Source organism: Phacochoerus africanus, chromosome X (assembly GCF_016906955.1).
Source record: "Phacochoerus africanus isolate WHEZ1 chromosome X, ROS_Pafr_v1, whole genome shotgun sequence".
Lineage (NCBI taxonomy): Eukaryota > Metazoa > Chordata > Mammalia > Artiodactyla > Suidae > Phacochoerus > Phacochoerus africanus.
Window position 1 is genome coordinate 17,322,802 of NC_062560.1, and position 26,104 is coordinate 17,348,905.

Here is a 26,104-nt window from a genome sequence, read left to right on the forward strand (position 1 = left end):
CACACACTCCAGGTAGCTAGGTCAAGAGCCGGTGAACCTGTTAATGGGGATGCTGTGATGAGGGGGCAAGCTGATACGACACCATCATTGTTGGCCAGGTAGCAGGTGTAAATGAAATTGCACTGTGTAGATATCTTTAGCACCAACTAAATCTGGGAAGTAGCCAAACAACCAGGCCAGGCCCCTGGGCTCTAAGCCAGGAGCGCATACTGAGTCCGTAGTCCTCATGAGATCCAACAGTAGCATCAGGCCAGTGTTTGTGGTCCAGGCCCATAAGGACCCTTTTCTGGAGGACCAGCCCAAGGGCCTGTGCATATTTATGTGTGAGCCCTTCCCTGACCACAGTGAAGTTACATAACCCCGCCCACATTCAGACACCCAGCTGCCATCTTGGTAGAAGCAGGGTGAAAATCCAAAGGGAAAAACCAAGCATTTACCTGAAGGAGACCATAAACCAGAAAGGACTGAGCTACTATAGAATCCATGTTAAAGTCAAGGTCAGAGCTTGACAAACAAGATTAAATGAGTTATAGAAAATTAAAGAGCTGTGTTTTCTTGGATTTAGTCTTAGAGGATATATTTCCAATGTTGAAATTTAAATTTTGTTCGCTATTAAACACAGCTTAAGCCCAGTGATTGTCTGATTGAGGTTGTAGATTGGCTATATTTGGCATGCCTAATTAATGCTATCTTTGTCTCAATTTCTTGATCACCAGAAGTGGAGTTTTCATTTTCCCATTATCTATTCATTATTTAAAAATGAGGGCAAAATGAAATAAAATTGTAACGCAATTGCACGATAACTACAGTACAAACATGGTGGTTGATACCACTAACCTGAAATGCTATCTTGCAGACATCATTACCTTGCACTCTTTGAAATTTCCCTTCATTTGCTGTCTATACGAAGTCTGAGTTGGGTTTAGACAAGGTGGATTGAGAGCATCTGTATATAATGTCTGGAAGTGTGGGTGGGCTCTGTGGAAACAAGTACATCTCGAATTTTGTATGAGCTATAAATACGGGGCTAAATTATTTTGAAAGTTCGCCTATCCCTTTCTTGTGAAGGGAGTTGCTATTTGCTTCGCCAGAGGAGTTAGAGAAAATTGTTCTTTAGATACCTCATTTTTCATCTTTGTAACTACATTTTGTTTTTTGAACATTTTATTAATTAGCTAATCTATCATAGTAACTTAGGGTAGTCAATTTATATTAGTCTTTAACTCTGAGGCGAGGGAGTTCCTGTTGTGGTTCAGCGCAAACGAATCCAACTAGGAACCATGAGGTTTCAGGTTTGAGCCCTGGCCTCACTCAGTGGGTTAAGGATCCGGCGTTGCCATGAGCTGCATTGCATGTCGCAGACACAGCTCAGATATCACATTGCTGTGGCTGTGGTGTAGGCCAGCGGCTACAGCTCCGTCTCGACCCCTGGCGTGGGAACCTCCATATGCAGCAGGTGCGTACCCCCCCCCCCCCAAAAATAGTTGTGGAGTTCCTGGAGGCTCAACGGGTTAAGGATCCAGTGTTGTCACTGCTGTGTCCCAGATTGCTGCTATGGCAGAGGTTCAGTCCCTGGCCCAGGACCTTCCACATGCCATGGGTGGCGGGGGGGGAGTTCAAGACTTCACTGTGAGAATTCTAGTGGCCTCTTTAAGAACGTGGCTTACGTACATTTTCAAGAGAGCCTATCCCTTTGATTTTTCTCTTCCCACCAAACTCATGTTCTTCTATCTCATCTTAGAGGCTCTTTCCTTCTCTCTGTTCCACATCGGCCCAAGCTTTACCTCCCTTCCTTCATTTCCCTGGAGCCCCAGTAATACCAAATGACCGCAAGTCTGTAGCACGTGCGCTGAACATTTTGCGACCAGGTACCATACAGCACTGTGAGTGCTGTGTTAGCTAGTTCCCGGTTTGTGACAGTTTCCTTCCCTGCGAGTGTCTCACACCACACAAATATTAGATATTAGTAATTATGTGACATCATTGTTTTCATATACTGTTTTGAAAACAGCAGTATATGAAACAATAAAATATTGTTTTCGTATTTTTCCAGACTGGAGGAAATCTTACTAGTTTTGTCATAGCATGGAATAGAGGCGACAGTGAAGGAGAGCAAGCCTTATTTTACTGTTTCAGATGGAGATATGAATCAATCAATAATAATTTTTTAAATTTAGTAAGCCTTCTGATATAACTTGATAAATATTGGCAACCTAGTAACTGCAGCCATTTTATAGCAGTGCCATGTAAGAATTTTTAACAAAAAGAAGGCAAATTAGCAGTGCCCTTTTAAGATCTGTAGGAGGCCAGAGTAGCCAAATGGCAAAGATGTTTTTAATCAAGAAAGTATAATTTCTTTGAACTTGAAGAGCTTATTCAGATTCCCGCCTACTGAAGGGCTTCTGAAGAGGGCCAGATGAAGTTTTGAAGGATCTGATGCGCTTTCATTATCTTCATTTTTTTTTAAACTTTCTAAAGAAAGAAGGAAACATGTCCATCTTAATAAGTCTCCCAGGGGAGTTCCTGTCATGGCACAGTGGAAATGAATCCGACTAGGAACCATGAGGTTGCGGGTTTGATCCCTGGCCTCGCTCAGTGGGTTTAGGATCCGGCGTTGCCGTGAGCTGTGGTGTAGGTCGCAGACAAGGCTCGGATCTGGCGTGGCTGTGGCTCTGGCGTAGGCCGGCGGCTACAGCTCCGATTCGACCCCTAGCCTGGGAACCTCCATATGCTGAGGGTGCGGCCCTAAAAAGACAAAAGACCAAAAAAAAAAAAGTCTCCCAGGAATACACTGTCCTTAAAAAAATATAAATGTATATATTCATATTCTGTGTTTGTATGTTTTAGTTCCTTGTATACCAAGGGATATCTTTTATTCTCTTGAAAATTCTGGTAGGAAAAGATGTTTCTCTGTTAAACAGGAGCAGGATTAGTAAGTGATGTCCAAACAGAAGGATGACCTGGGCCGGCAGAATGTAAGGTTTCATTTGGTGATGTAGTGAGACGTTTACACTGTCTCTTTCTGTCTTGCTCAGCATACTTTTAGACCAATGATACATTTCTTTCTCCACTATACAGTTGCAGTCCAGTGGTAGAATCAGATAAATATGCGACGGTGTCACTTTAATACAAGTTGTCCAGAGAGCATTTGGGGCTTTAGACCTAGCCACAGGGCTCTAGGAAAGCTTCCTTGAGGAAGCAAGGATTGAGGGAAGGCCTGAGGGATAGTGTAGGGTTGAGTGGGACAAGGGAGAGCCAAGCTTTTAGGGGGAAAGGGGACAGGCTCAACAACAGGAGAAATTGTGGTAAGCATGGTGGGGCCTCAACAAGTAAGGGAGACCTAGAGAGAGGAGGGTGGGGAGCTTCCCAGCCCCTGCTGGCCACATGAAGGGGCTTTGAGGTGGTCCTTAGGGCAGGGGAGTTGAGGGAGAGTTTTAAGGGGAATGATGGGGCGGTGAAATCAGATATTCACTTGTGAATGAAGAGCCTGGTCGCTGAGTGGCAGACATGTTAAAAGGGTTAAGAGGTTAGGCAGTACTCCAAGTGGGAATGTCAGGGCCTCCAACTGGGAGGGGAGTATTTCAGCAGAGAACAGTGGACCAATTTAAAAAAGATTTAGGAAGCCACAGTCAACCGTACTTGGTGATAACCTGGGTGGATATGAGGTTGCAGACAAGGGAGATGTCAAGAGTGATCCTAAAATTCTGGCTAGGGTTCACTGAGATCTGAGACAGGGGGCAGGACCACGTTCAGAGGGGGATGATGAGGGACGTAAGGCATGCTGTCTAAATACTTTACTTTTGTTGACTCTCATTTTACATCTCAATAGAGATTGATGGAGGACACACCCAGCCCAGAGGGGCCAGAAGGGATTTGATATTTTATTGGAGACAAATGAGAAAATAGATTTTTTTTTAATGTAAGAATTTTATTATTGACTTGGCTTGAAGGCAGTTGTTTTCTATAAGATTCTTTGTTTGTAAGATCCCACTTTCTTCCTTTCTTGGCTGCATACTCTTTCATCTTCTTGATAATGTATTAATATTTTCATGAGCCTGTCCTCTTTTTAGAGGCTGAACATGAAATATATTCATATGAGTTTTCCTTGTAATGCTTTTTAAAATGTAAGAGTTTTTAACCAAAAAACCACACTTTTATATGTCTTTTGGTATATATCACTATGTAATATTCTAATGGAGCCATATTACCAAAGTTATTATAAAAGTAATTGTTTTACGAAAATGAGATGCATGTAGATATTTTAATGCCATGATTAGTAGCTTTAATAATTTTTGAAGAATTAGTCTTTTAATCATCCCATTTTCAACTAAAAAAATTTTTTGACAGTGTATTAGTCTTTAGCAAAGCTTTACCTATCTTAACAAGTGGTTAGTCTCTCTTTTAAGGGGAGTGGTTACTGTGGACCATCGCAAAACAGTTAAAATGAATAAATTAGCGCAGGTTTTCTCAACATCAGCACTTTTGACATTCGGGGCCAGGCAATTCTCTGCGGTGGGTACTGTCCTATACACTTTAGGATGTTCAGCAGTGTCCCTAGCCTCTAGATGCTGATAATGCCCACCCTACCCCACTGTGACAACCAAAAGTGTCTCCACACATTGCCAGATATCCTATGGGCAGCACACTTATCACCCGTTGATTAGATTTATGTTTATAGCTCAGATATACAATGTTGTGCTTTAAAAAAAAAAAAAAAAGCTGTTACAGAGGATGTGTACAATAACATGTCAGTTACATGATTTTTAATGTATAAAATAGTAAATTTACTTATGGGCGAATTCATTGGTAGTAATAAAAATGTGAATGGGCGAGTTCCCTGGTGGCTCAGTGAGTTAAGGATCTGGCATTGTCGCTGCTGTGGCCTGGGTTCCATTCCCCGACCCAGGAACTTCCACGTGCCACTGGTGTGGCCAAAAAAAAGTGTGCGTGGGAACAGTACATACCAAATTCAGGGTAGAAGTTGTTACCTCTGGGAAGAGAAGGAATGGGAACAAACAGAGGTATACGTAGGACATTTCACAAGGAGATCAGAAGCAAATAAATCAAAACATTATAAACTTAAATCTCAAAGGGGTATACTTTTTTTATATTTACACGATCAGTCTGTTTTGAACTTCAGTGGCATATCATATAACATTCATTGTACTTTTCGACTTTGGTCATAAATTTTTACTTCCTATCGTGCAGTATTACACACCAGGGTGTGACCTTCTGTACATATGAAATGCTTGATTTACTCATGTCAAACTTAAGATGTCACATAAACCTCATATAAAGCAGGGACCCAACAGACAGTTCTTAGCTCACTGACTGAAATGTTCTTCTTCGCTGAAGACTGTTTCTTTCTTGATTAAGTCCGAAGTACTGAAATTTAGTAGTTAATCTAGCTTTTAGTATTGGTAAACTATGGTAGTTTATAGGTAATAAATAATGCAAGTCTAGAAACGATCTCTAGGGGATTCCTTGGGAAACAGTCTAGGTTTTATCATTGCTTATCCTGGGTAATGTTTTGTATTTCTCTGGTTCTTGGAAAACACATGTTAGCTCCATTCTATCTACCTGTCATGTATGTATCCTGTGCTTGAATTTATTCCCATTTTATGATTTTTATAATTATGGAACCTCATTAAAATTCAGTACATTCTCAACTGTAAAATGAGCGTGATGATAAGATTCTCTTCAGAGTATTGATTTGAGGATTAAATGAAATAATATCTAGAAAGCACTTTGGGCCTGGCACAAAAGTACTTAAAGATAAAAACCTAAAATAAAGCTTACTTTTAAAGATACCGTATCTGGCTCTAAGGTGATGATGTTTATGTCTGTAGGATTTTGCTCCTGCTGAAGGAGCATGTCAGTGTTTGAAAGTACTTAGTGGGATATTTGCCCACCAAACGCAGGTTGAAATTTTTTTTTTTTTAATTAAAGTACAGTTGATTTACGATGTCATGCCAAGTTCTGCAGTACAGCAAAGTGACCCAGCCTATACACACACACACACACACACACACACATTCCTTTTCTTACTTTTTCTTCCATCATGGTTTATCTCAAGAGATTGGATATATAGTTCCCTATGCTACACAGTCAGACCTCATTGCTTCAGACTGACATATTTTAAAATATGTCAGTTGTCAAGCTGTATTCCCTGCTTTCTAGATGAAGAAATGAAGAATTTCTCCCAAGGGAGGGCTTTCTCAGAGAATAATTAGAGAATGAATTGTAGTGCATAACCTTTAGAATGATTTAATCTGTGAATAGCAGAGTAAAATAAAATCAGTATTTTATTTGTTCTGTTTCATAATGCATGTAAGATATTTTAAATTACAGAGCAAAACATTTAAAACTGTAATTCCTGCTGTTTCCTTATAACAGCGTATGATCAATTTAGAGAATTCACTGTTCCAAAGCATAATTAAATCAAGTTATGTAACTGCATTTAAAATAACTTAGTAAATTTTATGATTGTTAATAGCAATCAGCTGCTTTGCCAACATCTTAAGAAGGGATGATTGATTCTGGGAATAAACTCGGGAACTTTAGACAGTCAGTAGCAGTAGCGAGCTTTGGTTACAAGTCTCTATGTCCAGTATGGTTGTTCACTGGTTGAGGTATGATTTTTACTGGGTAGAGATCTGAAAGAAATATGTGCTCTAGAGGTATTTTTCTGTTTGTTACTACTCACAAAATTTATTTTTTTATTTTTCTATGTATGTGTGTGTATATATATATATATATATACACACACACACATACATATATATATATGTATTTTTTTAGTTGAGGAAATTTATTCTGGGAAATGTTAAATGTCTTGATATAGTTTGTTCACTCATGAAGGTGGCAGTAGAGTTCAGGAACCTCTGTCTTTCTGCATTCCAAAGTAAGATGATTCTAATTTTGAGGCAAAATTAACAGTGAGACATAGGAATATCATTAGTGTTTGCTTACATATTTTTACCACATCCTTAGTTGTTTAAAATGTGAGCTCTTAACTAACTCATTGTTAAAACAAAGTAAGACATGGGAGTTCCCGTCGTGGCGCAGTGGTTAACGAACCCGACTAGGAACTATGAGGTTGCGGGTTCGGTCCCTGCCCTTGCTCAGTGGGTTAACGATCCGGCGTTGCCGTGAGCTGTGGTGTAGGTTGCAGACGCGGCTCGGATCCCGCGTTGCTGTGGCTCTGGCGTAGGCCAGTGGCTACAGCTCCGATTCAACCCCTAGCCTGGGAACCTCCATATGCCATGGGAGTGGCCCAAGAAATGGCAAAAAGACCAAAAAAAACAAAAACAAAAACAAAGTAAGACATTGAAACAAATAGCAAATTACACTTACTGTGCTAACTACAGCTGATGACATTGTCTTGCAGGCATTGTGGGGGCAATGGTGTGCTTTTCGGAATATACTGAATTCAAAACACAGTTCTTCAGAGTTATTTTTCATGTTTTGTTCTTTGCCTACACCTATATTAGGTGTGGCATCTCAGGATTGGTGGCAGGAAGGTATTTAAAAGCAAAATCAGAAACTCAAAAAGTTCTATAAATTAAGAAACTAAACATCAAAGATCGTTGGCAAAGTCCAGGTAGATGGATTAAAAAATATGTGCTATTTGTTCTACTTTCTGAACCAGAAGAGGGCGAACTATCCAAAGGGAGTAGAAAAAGACTTGGACCCATGCCCACAGGGGCTGGAAACAGGCAGCCATTGCAGGGTGGTAACTGTTTGACCCTTCAGGAGCTGGAGTTCTCTGTACTCCCTAGCCCACCCCAGCACTGGTATTGCCAGATCTTTTCAGAGACAGAATACCCCAAATACAGTAAGGCAAGAAGTAGAGATGGGTTAGAAGCAGCATGTTGCATCCTGGGATTCACAGACCCCATGGCAGGGTGTGGTGGAGGTAGGTTAGTGGGAGCAGGATGTGCTGGGTAGTACAGGCTGGGTAAACAGCTTATTTGGGGAAGCTTGCCCAGGTGGCCCAGCCTCAAGGCAGCCAATGCAATGAGAAGAATTTTTGCTTGGAGTTTACTTTTGAAATTGGGCTCAGGTACATCAATCTGCCTTTGAAAGTCAGGTTGCTAAAAAACACAATTGCTTGTTTTGCTGCCAGATGCCAGTCCTGGTGGATCTCTTCCTCTCTTAGTGGGAATGAGCTAAAAATGGGGGTAGGTGGAGTTCCCTTGGCGTAGCAAGTTAAGGGGCTGGTGGTATCACTGCTATGGCTTGAGTCGCTGCTGTGGCGTGGTTTCAGTTCCTGGCCCGGCAACTTCTACGTGCCATAGGTGCAGCCAAAACACCAAAAAATACAAAAAATGTAAAAAAAAAATGGGGCATGGGGTGCAGCTTATGAAAAGACATAAAGAAAATACTGCTCTGAAGATTTAAGAGCACCACATAGTTCTGAATATGACTTTTTTTGTAAGAAGCAGATGAAGTTATCTCCTAAAGGAGATCCAGGAAGTTAGGACCTCTATAATGATAACAAGCTGAAACAAGGCAAAAATTGCACAAGGTGACTGGAATAAGGAAAGAAGATAAAGAAACGTAAAATGAAGGAAGTTAAGAAACAAAATTGATATAGCAGTTTTGATTAATTCACTCATGAAGTAATCATTCATTAAATATTTATTGAACAACTGCTATGTGCCTGCCATTTTAGGCGCTTATGATGTAGTAGTGAGTAAAACACATAAAGCAGTTATGAAGTTATAAGGTTTCTAGAGGAAACTTCTAGAAAAATAGAAGAAGAAACATTAAGGTTGCTAGAAGAAAACTAAGTTCTTGGATTTCCAGGTAATATAATTTCAAAACACACACACACCTCCCAAGATATATCCTGATAATTAAAATTTTCCATTCCAAGAAAAAGGAAAAGCCCTAACATCATCTAGGCAGAAAAAAAGAAGTTATCTACATTGGAACAAAAACCAAATTGACCTCAGAGTTCTTTTCTACAACACGAATACCAGAAGGCCGTCAGGGCATTGCTCGCCCATTTGGAGCCGCATGTGGATTAGAAAATGGCAGTCCTTCTTTTAAGACCTTCATTTTCGGAATTCCTGTTGTGGCCCAGCAGAAATGAATCTGACTAGCATCCACGAGGACACAGGTTTGATCCCTGGTCTCGCTCAGTGGGTTAAGGATCCAACATTGCCGCGAGCTGTGGTGTAGGTGGCAGATGCAGCTCAGATCCTGCGTTGCTGTGGCTGTGGTGTAGGCCAGCGGCTACAGCTCTGATTTGACCCCTAGCCTGGGAATCTCCATATGTCATGGGTGTGACCCTAAAAAGATTAAAAAAAAAAAAAAAAAAGATCCTTCATTTTCTTCTTCTTGGAAAAGTATCTTAGCATATGGATTTTGTTACAAGACACTTTACTGGAGAGTGGCTTTATCTACTGGAGAGCTACTTTAATAAAACATACAAACCTGCAACATGTATGATTTAAAAGATACTTTCCAGGGCTTTGCAGGACACACCACCTTACAGCGACCCTGAAGACGACGGAAAACATAGTTATTTCTCTTCCTGAGAATTCTGTGCCTTCCAAGTTGCCATTCATGTGTGAGGACCTTCAGATATGTAAAGGTCTGCAAAATAGAATTCTTCCTCCGAAAGCCATTCAAAGATGCACACTGGCTGAACAAAAACTTAATGCAAATCGAGCAAATACGTGAAAACCATAATATGAAATATGTAAAGAAAGAGAGGCTAAATATAATAGCTTGTGTGTATAATTACAAATAAAATGTAGCAGCCCAAACCCATTCCCATAATAAATTTAACAAAATGTTATAAGAAGATTCAGGGTCTGTAACTCCAGAGTAATTTAAAGTACTTTAAGGTCTCAGTAATTTAAACTGGTTCTGGCATAAGAATCAACAGATTAATAGTATAGACTAAATTAAAAAGCTCTGAAAGAAAATCTAGAGTATATATGTAAGGATGCTAAGATGCAACAGAACTAAAAATCCATTGTAAAAGGTATTGGGAAAATTGGTCTATTTAGAAATTATTATTATTATTATTATTATTTTTTGTCTTTTTGCTATTTCTTGGGCCGCTCCTGCGGCATATGGAGGTTCCCAGGCTAGGGGTCTAATCGGAGCTGTAGCCACTGGCCTACACCAGAGCCATAGCAACGCGGGATCCGAGCCGCGTCTGCAACCTACACCACAGCTCACGGCAACACCGGATCGTTAACCCACTGAGCAAGGGCAGGGACCGAACCCGCAACCTCATGGTTCCTAGTCGGATTCGTTAACCACTGAGCCACGACGGGAACTCCCTAGAAATTATTTCAAATTTAGATTCCCTTACCGTTTAGCATATTAAAATATATTACAAGTAGATAAAGGATTAAGGAACAAAATTAAATCATTAAAATATCGTGATAGATAAATATGGATGAACATTTATCATACTCAAGCTAAGTAAGGAGTTTGGGCACAAAAGTGTACATAACAAAGGTGTGTATCAATAAAATTGACTATGTAATAACAAGCAACAATAACAACACCCTGAAAAATTCCATGATCACAGCACCCTAGGGAAAATATTTATAGCAGAATTTGCCAGCAAGTATACATTCATCAATCAGTAAGAAAAATATTAAGCTTAGTACACCTTATTTCACTTCCAGTACATAGATGCAAACCTCTAACCTCATTGACTAAACGATCGTATTTTAAGATTTTTGATGCTTAAAGATTTTTTCAAATGGTTGTATTTAGTGTTGGCTCTGATCGTAGAGTGGGTTCTTATATTGCTGACAGGAACTGTAAAAGTACATACTTTTGGGTATCGGTTGGCAGTATTAGGAGACTTTACCCTTCTCATACCTTTTGACCCAGTTGTATCACTTAGAGAATTTAGTTCATGGAAATGAAGATGCAGATGAAGTATGTTCATTGATAGACTTGTTAAATAATTATCCATTAAGAATGGTGGTTTTATTTCTTTTCTTTTCTTTCTTTTTTCTTTTTTTTTTTTTCTTTTTTGCTTTTTAGGGCCAAACCTGCAGCATATGGAAATTTCCAGGCTAGGGGTCGAATTGGAGCTGTAGCTGCCGGACACAGCAATGCCAGATCCTAGTTGCTTCTGCGACCTACACCACAGCTCATGGCAACGCTGGATCCCCAACCCACTGAGCGAGGCCAGGGATTGAACCCGAATCCTTATGGATACTAGTTGTATTGGTTTCCGCTGTGCCAGAACAGGAACTCTAAGAATGGTGGTTTTAAAAATTATTTAATGATAATATCAAATGAAATAAAAGCCGCAGACAATGCAATATGTGATATACTCTTCCAATTTGAGAAAATTTTACTAGAAGAAAATATACCAAAATGTTATTAGCAAGGGTTATAGAAATAGTTTTTAAATTTTCTTTTTATACTCCTTTTATACTTTTTATATCCTTTATTTTCTTTTATATTTCTGTAATGAATTTGTATTATTTTTATAAATAGTTTGAATAAAAGTGAAATGTTAAATTTTTTCCAGGATCTTCTACTCTTAATTGCATGTATTTTCCACCAAACATTGAATTGAATTTCTACATTTTATGTAGAAAAATTCCTATTTGGCTTTGTTCTGTAAGTAAACATATAAACCGTATTGGGGGTTTGTGTGTGTGTGTGTGTTTGTATGTGTTGAGGAGAAAGAAGTGAAAGGATAAATAGAAGGATAAACATTTCATCTTATTTGACCCTCTTTCGGGCAACTCTTCTGCAGTGTTAATTGTTTCTGAGATGCCAGGGAAAAAAAGCCTGATGAATGTCTTTCTTCGAGATGGTGCTAGTCATAAATTTAAATTTGTAGTCATCTCAGTGGACAGTTGTGAACTAAATAAGCAAGAGCTTATATAAAATCAGGCAAAGGCCTTCTATAAAATCAGGCAATGTTTGCACATTTAAGATGCAATAAAAAGTGTATGTGCAGTATAGATAGGATGAAGTGCTGCCGGGAACAGTGCTCAGTTGTTGAAATGTGCGCAGTCTCCTCTCTTCCAGGATGCCATCGTGCTACCCTCTTTCTTTGTGCTGTGAGCAGTTTCCCGACAGGGTTTTGGGTAAGCCTTAGGCCGTAGATGGGTTGCTAGCTAGAGTCATTTGAAAAAGAGCAGGCTAAGAAAACACTGTCAGTGTAGTAAGAGAGAGCAGCCTACGTAGCAGAGTTACCTAGTATACCTGTGTTGATATTCTAGGTGATCCTCCTCGACATCACTCTGACTTTGCAGATACTCCTTCTCAATAATGAAACTGTTAGGACATCAGAAAGTAATTGGATGAGTTAAAATCAGAAGGTCTGCTAATGTACAAAGAAATTGTATCCCCCAAACTCTTAGCTCTCTACAATTGTAATCCTTCCTTAAAAACAAAAATGTAAAAACCTTAAGAAGAATCTTTTTCCTCAGTAGCCTATAGCACTTTCAGATAAATTCTTCCCTGTAACAAATACGAAAGCTGATACTTTCTTCTTTTTTTCAGTGGGCACATGAGAAACAAGGTTTGATTTATAAACATAGTTACAAGTCCGGGTTTGTCTTTCAGCATAATAATTGAAATGGTCATTTTGAGGGTTTGTCTTACAGCGTAATGATTGAAATGGTCACTTTTTTCTCCCCCCCACCCCTACCTTTATGATTCCCCTTGCTTTTGTAAGGAACCTAGAAGAAAAGCATATATTTTTAATAAGTCAGTGATTTTGTACCCTTTTGGTTCTTGCCTCATTGTCTGTAACACGGGATCCGAGCCACGTCTGCAACCTCCACCACAGCTCAGGGCAACTCCAGATCCTTAACCCATTGAACGAGGCCAGGGATCAAACCTGCGTCCTCGTGGGTACTGGTCAGATTCATTTCCGACTAGGAACTCCCTGTGTCTGTTTTTAAAATCTTTGTTTTGGGAGTTCCCATTGTGGCTCAGCTGAAACAATCTGACCAGTATCCATGAGGACACAGGTTCAGTCCCTGGCCTTGTTCAGTGGGTTAAGGATCTGGCCTTGCCATGAGATGTGGTGTAGGTCACAGACGCGGCTTGGATCCCGTGTTGCTGAAGCTACAGTTCTGATTCGATCCCTAGCTTGGGACCCTCCATATGCCGTGGGTGTGGCCCTAAAAAGACAATAAATAAATAAAAATTTTAAAAATGAAGTCTTCGTTTTGATGCAGAAACTAAATTTTATTAAAAGATTTTCACCTACAGATCTGAAGGTATACCCATTTAGAGTAAAAAAGAGCAGGCATGGACCATTCAGAGAACTTTTCTATATGACATGTTGGCTTTGAAAAATCTATGTACTATTTTACTAAAGGCTTTTTAAAATTCCTCTTGTAGAGTAGAATATTAGACATGAATTATTTAGCCTAGTTATACTTAGTCCTTGGCATTTCCGTTTATTTTCCAGCCCTTATTTTCTTCTCCAGCCAAAAAAAAAAAAAAAACAATTTGTGATGTTTCAGGTTAAAGTAGGGTTTTTCTCACGAACTACCTCTGTTATTTCAGGAGAGCTAAATAAGGGCAGGAGGATGTTGGGGATTGGTATTTGGTGGCAAATATTTACCCCACTTTGGATGTGAAATGGCTGTCAGTGGCTAAGAGCTGATGAACAACTAGATAGGTTTGCAAGGAAGAGGTGATTGAAGGGAGGAGACTGGGAAGAGGCTTTCTGCTACCAGCAACTACCAAGTATCATAAGAAGCCTTTTCTCTGGTCTTAGAAGCCCGATTAATGTGTCCCTGGGTTTCAGAGGGCAACATAGATGCTGCTCTGTTCTGACATTTTTGTGTAGCCTCAAGACATCAACACTACTGGTTCATCCATGTTCTGTTGCCAAGTCTGCTCTTGCCCCCCAACCCCTCAGCCGCTTCCCCTCTCCTTCTCCTTCCCTAGGCAAGAAGAGGATTGGTTTTTTTATTTCTCTGGGTTCCTGCTACTCTGTTGCAGAATATACCCTCAGAAAATTGGAAATCCCAGTTTGAAAGACGCTGGAGAGTGACTTATCTTCTGCCTCTTTTCCTTTGCAGGAAACACATGAAATTGTGGCAATCAAGAAGTTCAAGGACAGTGAAGGTATATTTATACTTTTTATGTTTTGTTTTTATGACTAGAATATGGAAGAGATAGGATCTAACTTATGAGACTTTGTTCTTGAGATTTTAAAGTCTCAGTCTCGGGAAGTGAGTATAGCTTATTTATCATCATGCTTTGCTTTGATACATTTAGTTCCTTCTATGTGAATCTTTTCATATCTCATGATATCAGAAAATATATCTTGTGTTTTAAGGTAGTCAGCATTGGAAATCTTGCTTCAAATGCTGGCTACAAGACATGCTATTTACACTGTTTCTAAATATTAACAGTTTAAAATGAGAAAACTTAGGAGTTCCCGTCGTGGCTCAGTGGTTAACGAATCCGACTAGGAACCATGAGGTTGCGGGTTCGGTCCCTGCCCTTGCTCAGTGGGTTAAGGATCCGGCATTGCCGTGAGCTGTGGTGTAGGTTGCAGACGTGGCTGGGATCCCTTGTTGCTGTGGCTGTGGCGTAGGCCGGCGGCTACAGCTCCAATTAGACCCCTAGCCTGGGAACCTCCATATGCCGCAGGAGTGGCCCTAGAAAAAAAGGCAGAAAGACAAAAAAGAAAAAAGAAAAAGAGAAAACTTAGGAGTTGCCACAGTGGGTTAAGAACCCGAATGCAACGGCTCAGGTCACTGCAGAGTTGCAGGTTGGATCCCCAGCCTGGAGTGGTTGGTTAAAGGATCTAGTGTTGCCATAGGTGCATCTTGGATTCAATCCCTGGCCCAGGAACTTTCCTATACTGTGGGTGTGACCATAAAAATGAGAACTTATTTGAAGTAAATACTTCCAGGGTTGACACAAGTAGAAGAGTGCTGTGTTAAAGGCTTTGGTATTGGTTACTGGGATCTCTGGTTGCTAGTTAGCTAGAATTACACAGATAAGTGGTATGTAGATAGTACTGGTTTTATATTTAGATTTAACTCATTTGGAGAATAAACGCTTTTCAAGAAGAAATACCATACTTGGAGGCTTTGGTCACACATCCAGACTATTTCAAATGGAGTAAATTACCCTATTCTGGGCAATAAAGTTTAAAATAAAGCGTTAACAACAAAGAAAGTAATGCACCACAAAGAAGTAATGTACAAAAGAAAAAATAAATAAAGCATTTCATTAGGTCATTGTGTTTTAAATCCAGACTATTGTCCATCCAAACATAGCCAAGTAGAAAAACTGACCACAAAGACCCATATATGGCCTTTAAGAAGCTCTCTGCAGCATTGTTTCCTTTTTTTTTTTTTTTTTTGGACAGAGATCCACAGTGGAAATATTTTTACCTCCTAACCCAGTATCCACATACATAATGTTATGTATATAAATGTGTGTATATATGTAATATATATAACTGAAGCAGAAGTGTCACAAATTTATTTTAACAATGTGCGGTTCTCTGTTTTCTGTTCTTTCTTGCCATATAAATTGATATAAGTGCCTATTTTGGCATCAAATAAATTGAATTCACCACTAACAGGCACAACCTGCCATTTGAAAACTAGTGCTGCAGGGGTAAGAAAACCCAGCATAGCCTCAGCCTTCCTATCTAATTGGAAGTATGACAATAGCATTCATAGCCTACCTTCCTCAGCATGCAGTGACTGGAAACCATAAGACAATGGCCTCTGTATTTTTGTCGTTTCATCACCTCTAAGACACTTAGCAAACATTAATGAAAGGGCCTCTCCAACAAAGCCTGGGGTCGATGCGGCAGGATATGATGCAAACCACCTCTGATGTGCTGGCTCTGTGGAGCACATGCACATCAGCCAGGAACTTTATTTAGCATTGTCTTGGCAGCCTTAAAGAAAAGGCAGTACAAAATACTTTTAGCTTGTTCTTTAAAAACAAAAACAACCCCCACCCCCAAATGATGTGCCTATAGTTTAAGAGCAAGCAGTAGCCCCAGGCCAACATGCTAGCAGACCATAGGAAATAAGCTCCTCGAGCAGTGGCTTTGGGCTAACCACAGGTGGCCAGGAGACACATGGTGATCTACTAAAAAGAGTGGTTGCAGCAGTAGATCAAAGCATAGCCTTCGCCTGCATGTAGACGTCTGGCTGTGCCTTCATCTTGTAAGGGCACATTGTCAAGCATCACTTACCACCAAAAATAATAATTGTCATCAAATTTTTGAAAAGCAGTACAATCTAGGCCAAATATATCATTGCTTTAAAAAAAACTACCATACTTTTCAGAGTCTCCACCCTATTAATACCAATTTTTAGCTTCAATTAAACAAGATATTAGGCCTGGTTTTACACTACCTTCAGATTGGCTGTCAGTAGTGTACCTGTCAAAATTCATGGAGCACTGAGCCAGGTGCTGCAAGAGTAGTGAAGGTAAATGAGGCCAGATGCTTTCTCAGAAGCTTACGAGCCATTAGTAGAATTAAGACCCATAAATAAAAAGCCTTAAAACAGAGTAGAAACCCGTCTGTGCCTGAATGACTTTGCATAATTTTTAGGTGAGGGGGATTCTTTCTAGCTTTGGCATCCTGGGAATATACAGATAATCTAGGCATTATAGGAAACATTCAGTCAGTTCTTAATTCACTGAGCTGACAAAACATGAATCCACCTTGCCCTCATCTGTGCCGGCCCATTGTCAGTTATCATACCTCACAGGCACGCAGCCGCATCACCCACCCACCCTGCAGATGGACACCTTTGCGAGACTAGAGGACACTTCCTAAATATTGCAGTCATAGACTCTGAAGACATGGCCAATTATTCCTAAATTTTTAGTTCCAAGCCTATTCTAGGCGCACACTCCTACTGTTTCCAGTTCTCCCTGGGAGATCTCACACAGTCTTTTCTGCCTTTACCCTTTTCCTCCTTCCAGAGTAGTATCTTGCTTAATGGAAAAGTAAGGGAACATGTGGTAAAGCACCCTCTCGGAGTGTCCAGTGTACCATACATAGATGGTCTGGTGCAGCTGAGGATGTCCACTCACCCCCATGTAAGCCACTGCATCCACATCTCATCTTAAATTTTAGTCAGGCCGATTGTATTAAAAAAATAGAGTTTCATGAGAATATTGTTGTTACTGTCACGGAGCTCTCATGAATTTCTTTTATTAGTTCCACTGAATATCTTCTTTTGATACAATAGTGACTTTTCCAAATCTAACATTTAACAATCTTTGTGAAGATAATGAAACAATCCTGTGAAAACATTGTTAAACTGAAATAGGATCTGAACTTGGATCTTCTGATGTGACAACACCTTTTATTTAATTGAACTTTTCAGGCTTTCCTGAAGGTATGAGTGGTGGGATGAGGAGGGCTCCTCCCTGCTTGTCACTGGGCCTTCATACATGGCAGGGAGGCTGACGCTCAGGGAACCATGTAGCATTTCATGGTTAAGATGGAATTTAGGTTGTGTCTTTGATTTTGTATCAAATAAATTGCTCGCATTTCATATCCTGCTGCTTCTTATGTTTTCTGTAGATATTTTGCTCTTGAACATATTTGTTATTAATCATGAGAAAATATTTAATTGATCATCCATTCTTCCCTCCAGTTTATTTCATCCTTATGTTTTCCCAGACACTGTAAAGCTCTATCCTGATCTCGAGATCAAGGGAATTCTGGTCTTTTATTTTCTATATTTGTATAAAACAAGAGTTCATAATTTTCAGTCCTTAAATTCAAGAACCTCAGATTTTTCTTAAGAGAATCCTTGAGACAAACTTTCCAACCCTTGGTTAAACAGAGAAATCAATTAACTAAGCTTGAACATTCTGGCTAGTCATGATTTCACCATAATTCTTTGTAATGACCAAAATGGGTCTCTTGGAAACGTCAGAGATTCTTCTAGTATCTGGTGAACATTTTGTTTTATTTTATTTTATTTATTTTTTTCCCACTGTACAGCAAGGGGATCAAGTTATCCTTACATGTATACATTTTTCCCCCCCTGGTGAACATTTTGTACCTTCCATGATTTACTAAATTTCCATTGTGCTTTACTTGGCCTTCATCCTTGAATATTTAAGGGTTCTCATCATTTTGGGTGTGTATGACAGCAGCATCACTGTTCAAACCCCCCTGGCCATGTTACTTGCCCTCCTCTTGATGTTCCTTCTTCAGCCAGGGCAACCGGACTGAAGCATGGCACCCTTAGGGTTTTGTACAAGGATGGCTTGACCCCGTACACACATTGTACCTCTTTAAAGGTCCATTCTGGGGAGCCTCTTCAGCTATACAAGAATGACAGATTTGTGATTTCATAAAATAGGTTACAGCTATTTCTGGATTTCTTTTCCAAGCTGTTCTTTAAAAACAGAGTTACAAAAGAGTTTCTGCCCATCTTTAGATTTTTCTCTTTTCATCACTTATTTTTGCATTTCCTTTGCTCCTGTGATCATCTCAAAAATTACTTTCTTTTACTTTAGTGAATCTCCCTTCTTGATTTTTAGGTGTGCTTACTTGCCTTACTGGCAAGCTTAGAAATAAGTTAGGTTTTTTTTGTTTTTTGTTTTTTTTTAACTTAATGTCCTTTTTCCACCCTACCATTTAGTTATCACTCAGTAGAATTTATATAACTTCGTCAGAATTATTGCCTGTACTAAACTAAAAACTCTCTTGGTGGTAACTGATGACCAGGTCCATCAGCAGGTGCATAAGCCAGAATCACACAGAAGGACCAGCCCTTAGAGCTGAAAGGACGTTCATCATCATCTTGTAGAACTCCAACTCTATTGACAGCTGAGGAACCACAGCTACTATGGGATTAGCTGAGATGAAGACACAGAGTCCAGGATCTTTATTGAGTTTTTCTTCCACCCACATGCCATGTAGATAAGCAGAAGCTAAGTGAAGCAGTCTAATCCTGAACTTGGGTGTTCCAACTCACTCACTTGGGTGATCACTGCCTCACACCATGCCACCTCCATCCCTGTGTTCTACTCAATGTAGCATTCCCTTCACTTACTCTAAGAAAGTTATTCTTTCTAGACTTGTTTTTTTCATTGGTAAACTGGAGAAGCATCACCTAAATAAAGAACCCAAGGGGAGTTCCCATCGTGGCTCAGCAGAAACAAATCTGACTCGTATCCATGAGGACTCAGGTTCAATCCCTGGCGTCACCCAGTGGATTAAGGATCCAGCATTGCCGTGAGCTATGGTGTAGGTCGCAAATGTGGCTTGGATCCTGCGTTGCTGTGATTGTGGCACAGGCCAGCAGCTACAGCTCCAATTCGACCCCTAGCCTGGGAATTTCCATGTGGCTCTAGTGCAGCCCTTAAAGAAAAAAAAAAAAAAGAACCCATGGTATTATTTCACCTGGAAGGCTGGAAGGCAGAGGGGTTTGTGCTCATATAATGGGCTGTGTGTCCACCTTGAAAAACTTGTCTCACCGCACAGCTTTGCTACTTTTCGAACTTCTGAGGAGACAAGCATGTGTAAGTGGACTGTGAATTCCTTTTCTCCATCCTGTGATCGTTTAGAGCCGTGGTTTTCCTCAGAACATGCAAGTAGTAGGCCAGAAACCTTAAATGTACGCAGAAGAACAAAAATGGTAGGATTTCCAAATAATGAAGAGTGTGCATTTTGCTTGCTTGCTTGCACTTAGGGAATTAATAATTCCACTTTCTGCCTGTTCCCATTCAGTACAATCCTGGTGCTGAAGTGCTTACCTCGGCTTTTAATCACTGTTTCTGGCATAAATTAGGGGAGCCCTCCTTTCCTAGTAAACAAGCTGGGCGCCGGAATGAGGTGCTTCTGACTGTAGATGCTAAGTGATTTTGTGAGCTTCTTTTTTGAAGATTCACTTCTCTTTTCTCTCCAGTCATTGCTTAGCAAAGTCAGTATAGATTTGAATGGTATAAATATATATAACAGAGTACCAAATTTAATGAAGTTTAGGCTCATAATGTGATTTTAATGAAAAGAAATCATAGATTATTAGATTCGAAAGAGGCCATGGGATTTTTTTAGGGTGCATGTGTGAGTGGGAAGTGCCCATTTATTTTGTGAATGAAAGTTCAGTGTCTTGCCCCGAGTCACATGTCACAGTGTTGGTTAAAAGGGTGCCACGTCCCTAGGTTTCCTAAGTCCTACTCCAACATTCCTTCTGCAATAGCCATTCTGCTTTGTCTGTAAGCAAAGTGAAACTGCCACAAATTGATCATGATACAAAGCTCCCCTTTTTTAGTGCCAAGAATTTGCCAAGCTTTTGCTTAGAAAAGATATACCAGCTGTATTTACCTTTGACTCTGTTGCAACATTTATTTGTAGCCAGTTCCAGCCTAGCTTAGGGATGCTCTGAATGACTAAATAAATATATGTGTTCTTGACCCTTGGTGCTCTCAGTTTTCTGGAGCCTCCGTTTTTCATAATCACATGTTGTAGAAGACCAGCAGGGGCAGAGGTGAAGAGGGGAAAATAAATTCAGTTTGTCTTACTGCCTGAAAGGCTGCCCTTTCAAAGTTCTGGAGAGAAGATTAAAAGCCCTGTCCTCAAAACTGAGAGGGCAGAGTGCCCGTTGTGAGCTGTCGTGGTGCTGCATTCAAGGAGTTCCTGTTGTGGCTCAGCAGTAACAAACCCGACTAGTATCCCTGAGGACGCAGGCTCGATCTCTGGCCCAGCCCAGTGGATTAAGGATCCGGCGTTGTCGTGAGCTGTAGCGTAGGTCACAGACACAGCATGGATCTGGTGATGCTGTGGCTGTGGTGTAGGCTGGCAGCTGCAGCTCCAATTGGACCCCTAGCCTGGGAACTTGCACATGCCCTGGCTGTGGCCCTTAAGAAAGAAAAGACAGGGAAAAAAATCCAGAAAGGGCATTCAGTCTTTGTACTGATTTTTTGATTTTTGAAATTGTGGATAAGGGATCATGAACCTGTATCCTTCCTTGTACATACATACATAAACATGGCAAGTAGAATTTCCTGGCTAAGTCTAAAGCTATTATAAAAACTCCTTTAAAATGAAATATTACCTTCCCTGATCCCCTGCCAGTTAATCCATTAGAGTCAGTGTGACTTCGTCCTTCCTCTGTGTCTGTGGGGGTTATTGCGAGTGGAGTTGATGATACGGAAGGGTATGTCGGTTCTGTGTAAGTTCCCCATCCCGGTATAGCTACACCATCTGGGGTGGACAGATGGACATGCCACAGGAGAATAGCAGGAACCTGCAGCAGCCGCTGTTCAGAGAGAAGATCAGATACCCTTAGAGTTCCCTGCACTTGACCATGAGCTGCATTGTGGATAGCTGGCACACAACCTCTGCCCACAGAGGCGACTCACATGCAGCCTGGGGAATAACATACTCTCTTAAGCTAAAGCTTCAGGCCAAACTTAAAAACATCAACTGCTGCAAATACTGCATAGAGACTCCTCTGCATGCCGATGGGGTTAATTCCTTTTTACCCTTTCAAACTCTTTCTTCCTTAGTATGTAGTATTAGAGTTTAAATGACAGTGGATTTATATGTTGTATCTCTAAGTCTGTGTTTTACATATATACTTTGCAAAAAGGAGTCTAAGGAAATACAAGCAGAAAATTAGGTTCATGCTGGTCAGGTAAGCCTCTTCTTCTTTAAGTTTCTTTTTCTTGATCCTTTCAACAAGAAAATGTGATATTTAATATTCCATCCTTGGACTTGTTATGCAGAAGTACTCTGAGTGGAAAGTGAAATTGGTATGCTTTCAATGTTCTTAGAATTCTTTGAATAGTGGTTTGAAAGCTTTAATTTTACTCTATTTACCATTGTTTACATTTTAGAAAATGAAGAAGTCAAGGAAACGACTTTACGAGAGCTTAAAATGCTTCGTACTCTCAAGCAGGAAAACATTGTGGAGTTGAAGGAAGCCTTTCGTCGGAGGGGGAAATTGTACTTGGTGTTTGAGTATGTTGAAAAAGTAAGTCACTAATTGACGCAGTAGAGATTTGCCTGATTCTTTCATTTATTGCTGTTTCTGATACTATTAAAGGAATATTATCATCTAGTATGACTTGTCGTTGTGCTCATAATCTGACTTCAAAAATGAAAGTATTACCCATAAACATTAGAAGTCCTAAAAATATATTAAAGGATTTTGTGCACTTTAACTCTACAGAGTTAATCTTAAACAATGTATTGATTTGCCTTCTGAAGTCTTAGAATCTGTCTTTCCTAAGTAATTTTTAGACTTGGTTTACTTTTTTTTTTAATTTAATGATTTTTATTTTTTCCACTATAGCTGGTTTACAGTGTTGTGTCAATTTTCTCCTGTACAGCAAGGTGACCCAGTCACACATGCATGTATACTTTCCTTTTTCTCGCATTATCATGCTCCGTCAATAAGTGACTAGACACAGAGTTCCCGTCGTGGCTCAGTGGTTAACGAATCCGACTAGGAACCATGAGGTGGCGGGTTCGGTCCCTGCCCTTGCTCAGTGGGTTAACGATCCGGCGTTGCCGTGAGCTGTGGTGTAAGTTGCAGACGCGGCTCGGATCCTGTGTTGCTGTGGCTGTGGCACAGGGCCGGCGGCTACAGCTACAATTCAACCCCTAGCCTGGGAATCTCCATATGCCATGGGAGTGGCCCAAGAAATGGCAAAAAGACCAAAAAAAAAAAAAAAAAGGTGACTAGGCAGAGTTCCCAGTGCTATACAGCAGGGTCTCATTGCTTATCCATTCCAAAGGCAATAGTTTGGAATTATTAACCCCAAATTCCCAGTCCACCCCACTCTCTCCCTTGGCAAGCACAAGTCTGTTCTCCATGTCCATGATTTTCTTTTTCTGTGGAAAGGTTCATTTGTGTAGACTTGGTTTATTTTAATTAAACCTAAGCAAGCCCCCTGAGGGAGAGGGTGCATAAATTGACTGTGATGGTACAGGATGGTAGAGGTGTGTGTAAGATACCTCACAGGCATAGGACCTAGGGTGGCTAGTGAGTGGGCCCATGAAGCAGCCTTTTGTGAATTACCAATGCCATGGCTTTATTTGAGGGAGGAAGATGTGTCAGGAGCCAGAAGATGAAGCTTGAGGAAGTAGATGAGACCACAAATAAGGAATAAGAAACATGGGAGAAAAGAAGCACACATTGTTCCAGGTGCCTCTATACTTGCTTTAGATTTTTTTAAAAAAATCATTAATTCTTAGTGACAGTTTTAATCACATAACCTAAGGGCACATATCTGGCACAGTGGACAGTATTGTATGCCTGTGAATTTCTTGAACAGCAGCTGACTTAAAGCATTCGGTTATTGTCAGGAACTTAAATAAGTGCCTTAACAAGAGTAGAATAAACTGAAACCAGACAGACCTTTTAGAGGTTTCCTTAATGAGTAAATAGGTGGCTCCTGCTGATTTCCTGTGTTATTATCTAAAGAAGATTAAGACTGGAGAGGTTTATGTTTGCTTTAGGTCGATTCTCGAGCGCTTTCCATGTCATAAACGATAGAGAATCACCACCATCACCATCATCACGAAATGGAAAACAGTGTTGCCAAGACAACCAACCAGTAGTGTGACTTTTCGATTAATTAAGCCTTTACAAATTATATTTCTAATTTAAAAAACATATATATGTGTGTGTAGTAATTTCATTACAAGCAAAACTTGAAAAAATATTACAAGGCTCTTTGTTGTTTCAAAACACTGTTTTATGTTTCTTTTCCAAAATCTGTTTAAAGGTTTCTTTTTCTGGGTCAATTTAGATGATTTCGTATAAGGGAACCTTCCCAATGAAATAAAACTGAAATTTGATATTTTTAAAAAGTTATGAAAGGCATTGCTGTAAAATCCTGGTGCTTTTTGTATATTTTTTTTAGTTATCAAAAATAATCATGCACTTTGCAGTTTTCACTGCCAAATAATAAAATTCTGATAGATCTATTTTCGTTTATCTTTTTATTTCTGGCCTACTCATGGTGATTGTTCACAATTAATAACAATTTAGTATGAACAAATGAAGAAATCACCTCTGTGTATCAGACACTATGTCATGTCTGGGATCTCTCTGCTGTTAAGTGGCAGAGCTGCTACCAGAATTTCAGTCTTCTGACCTCCAGGCCTGGAATTCCTTTGCTGGCCTGGGATTCCTCTGCTGACCTTCCACTGGTTTTTTAGTAGAAGGTTACCATCACACCCTCCCATCAGTGGCTGTGCATAACGATTGACTGTGAGTCTCAAGAGGGCAAGGAGAAAGGTGCTCTTAGGGGTCTGTAACATAGATGCAGGATTACAGTCCACACTAATTGCAAGGTGGAAGGGAAATAGACTCTTCTTTCTGGGCACCAATGTATCCACCTACAAGTTGTATTACTCTAGTAAGGGATGAATGGATACTGAAGGACATTCTTCTCTGTAATTCAGGGGATTAGAGTTGAAATGAAACGAGGCTTATTACAAAGCCCTCTTGTGTATTTGGGACCTCCTGTGGATTTATTAATTGAAAAAGACAATTCAAGTGGAGAATCACTAAAAATGATGCCTACGTACTTTAAATATTTTATTTTAACTTAAATCATCAATATGTATTCATTTTCCATGCTCTCTTTGGAGGTAGGTTCAGTCAGGGCTTTTTGAGTATTGATCTTCAGGTTGGAGTTCTGATGGGTCTTTCTTACGTATGTCCTACCCTTAATGCATCAGTGATATCCTGTGTCGGCTTCTTTAAAGTGAAGTGAAAACTTTAAAACAATTGCAAAGCAATCTCAGTGCAAAATCCTTACCACCACGACCATCCCTTGCCAGTGTTTTATAATTGTTGCTCTCACATTTGATTAGACAGCATCGTGTGTAGTGGCTTTCCTTTATTAAGTCTTTCCAAAGTATTAAACCTCAGTTTCTTAGAAAGAGCAACCCTCTTATAAAAACAAACAAACAAACATTATTTCATTGGTTTATCTGATATTTAACTATATTAAAATAACAAGCGCATCTGTCATGAATAGGTATGGGAATGTTATAAACAAACAGCTAGTTGTTCATATGTATACACCCAACTGGTGGAAACAAAATTGTAGAATTGTACTAGGGCAGCAACTTTTTGGTCTCAGGACTCCTTTATAGTCTTGACATTATTGGGAGCCCTAAGAGCTTTGCATTTATGTGGGTTTTATCTATTAATATTTGTCATGTTAGAGGTCCAAACTGAGCGATACAAAAATACTTAATTCATTAAAAATAGCAGTAATGAACCCATTACATGTTAACATAAATCTTTGTGTGTCAGTCATTCTTTAAAGTAAAAAATGTGTTCCCCAAGAAAACTGTCTGGTTCGGTTTGTAACTCAATTACCCTAGTGCTTTTCCTCAAGACCACTATCACACATTGATATGTAGCAGACATGCCTTTTTGTGTATTCCTCATCTTATCATGTAGATTCCTAAAGACATGTACTCAAGAATTGAAATTTCATAAACATAATTTTTACTGCTTCATCAAAGACATCCTTTATTAAAATTGGCTTTTTTTTTTTTTTTAACTTTGGGGTGTGACATTGAAGAATCCAATGTCTTGATTCATGCTAAGGTGCCATCAGTTTATTCATCGTAGCTTTATGCCATCAGTGCAAATGCTAACATAGTGAAAAAGGCCACAGCGTGAATATGGTTTTGACTTCATGGGTCCTCTGTAAGGTCTGAGATTCCCCCTCAGAGATCCACACACAGATCATATTGTGAGAACTACTGTCCTAGACGGTCATCTACAAAGAGTAAAGCTCTAATCATGCTGTGGGCCTTACTCTTGTGCTTTACAGAGAGAGTGGCGAATGTTTGGTTAATCTGGAAACTCAATGGAAATTGGTTAAGCGAAATTTCTACTTAATAAAAAAATAATGTGTGGTTTTTAGACTTAAGATTTTTGAATAGTGATTTGTTTGCAGTCTGAATTTTTATTTCAACAATAAAAATTAGCCTGTTTAAATTTGTGTTCTGATTATATTGATCTCTGCTAATCTTAGAGTTCATTTAAGAATATTTTCCAGGTCTCCCAGAAATATTTTCAAGGCTTAATGTTATTGCAAAGTTCTATTGAAGATGCACAGCACACAATGTTAAAATGACTGTTTCTCCTCT

General features: G+C 39.7%; 1 protein-coding gene across 2 annotated transcripts in view; it reads left to right on the forward strand.

Annotated features, from left to right (window-relative positions):
• Positions 1 to 26,104, forward strand: part of CDKL5 (cyclin dependent kinase like 5) — a 211,845-nt gene that overhangs the window by 112,255 nt on the left and 73,486 nt on the right. For both annotated transcript variants that reach the window (XM_047764304.1, XM_047764305.1), the window contains exons 4-5: positions 14,046 to 14,091; positions 21,817 to 21,953. In XM_047764304.1, the coding sequence (XP_047620260.1) occupies positions 14,046 to 14,091; positions 21,817 to 21,953 (183 nt within the window). The remainder of the gene's footprint in view (positions 1 to 14,045; positions 14,092 to 21,816; positions 21,954 to 26,104) is intronic.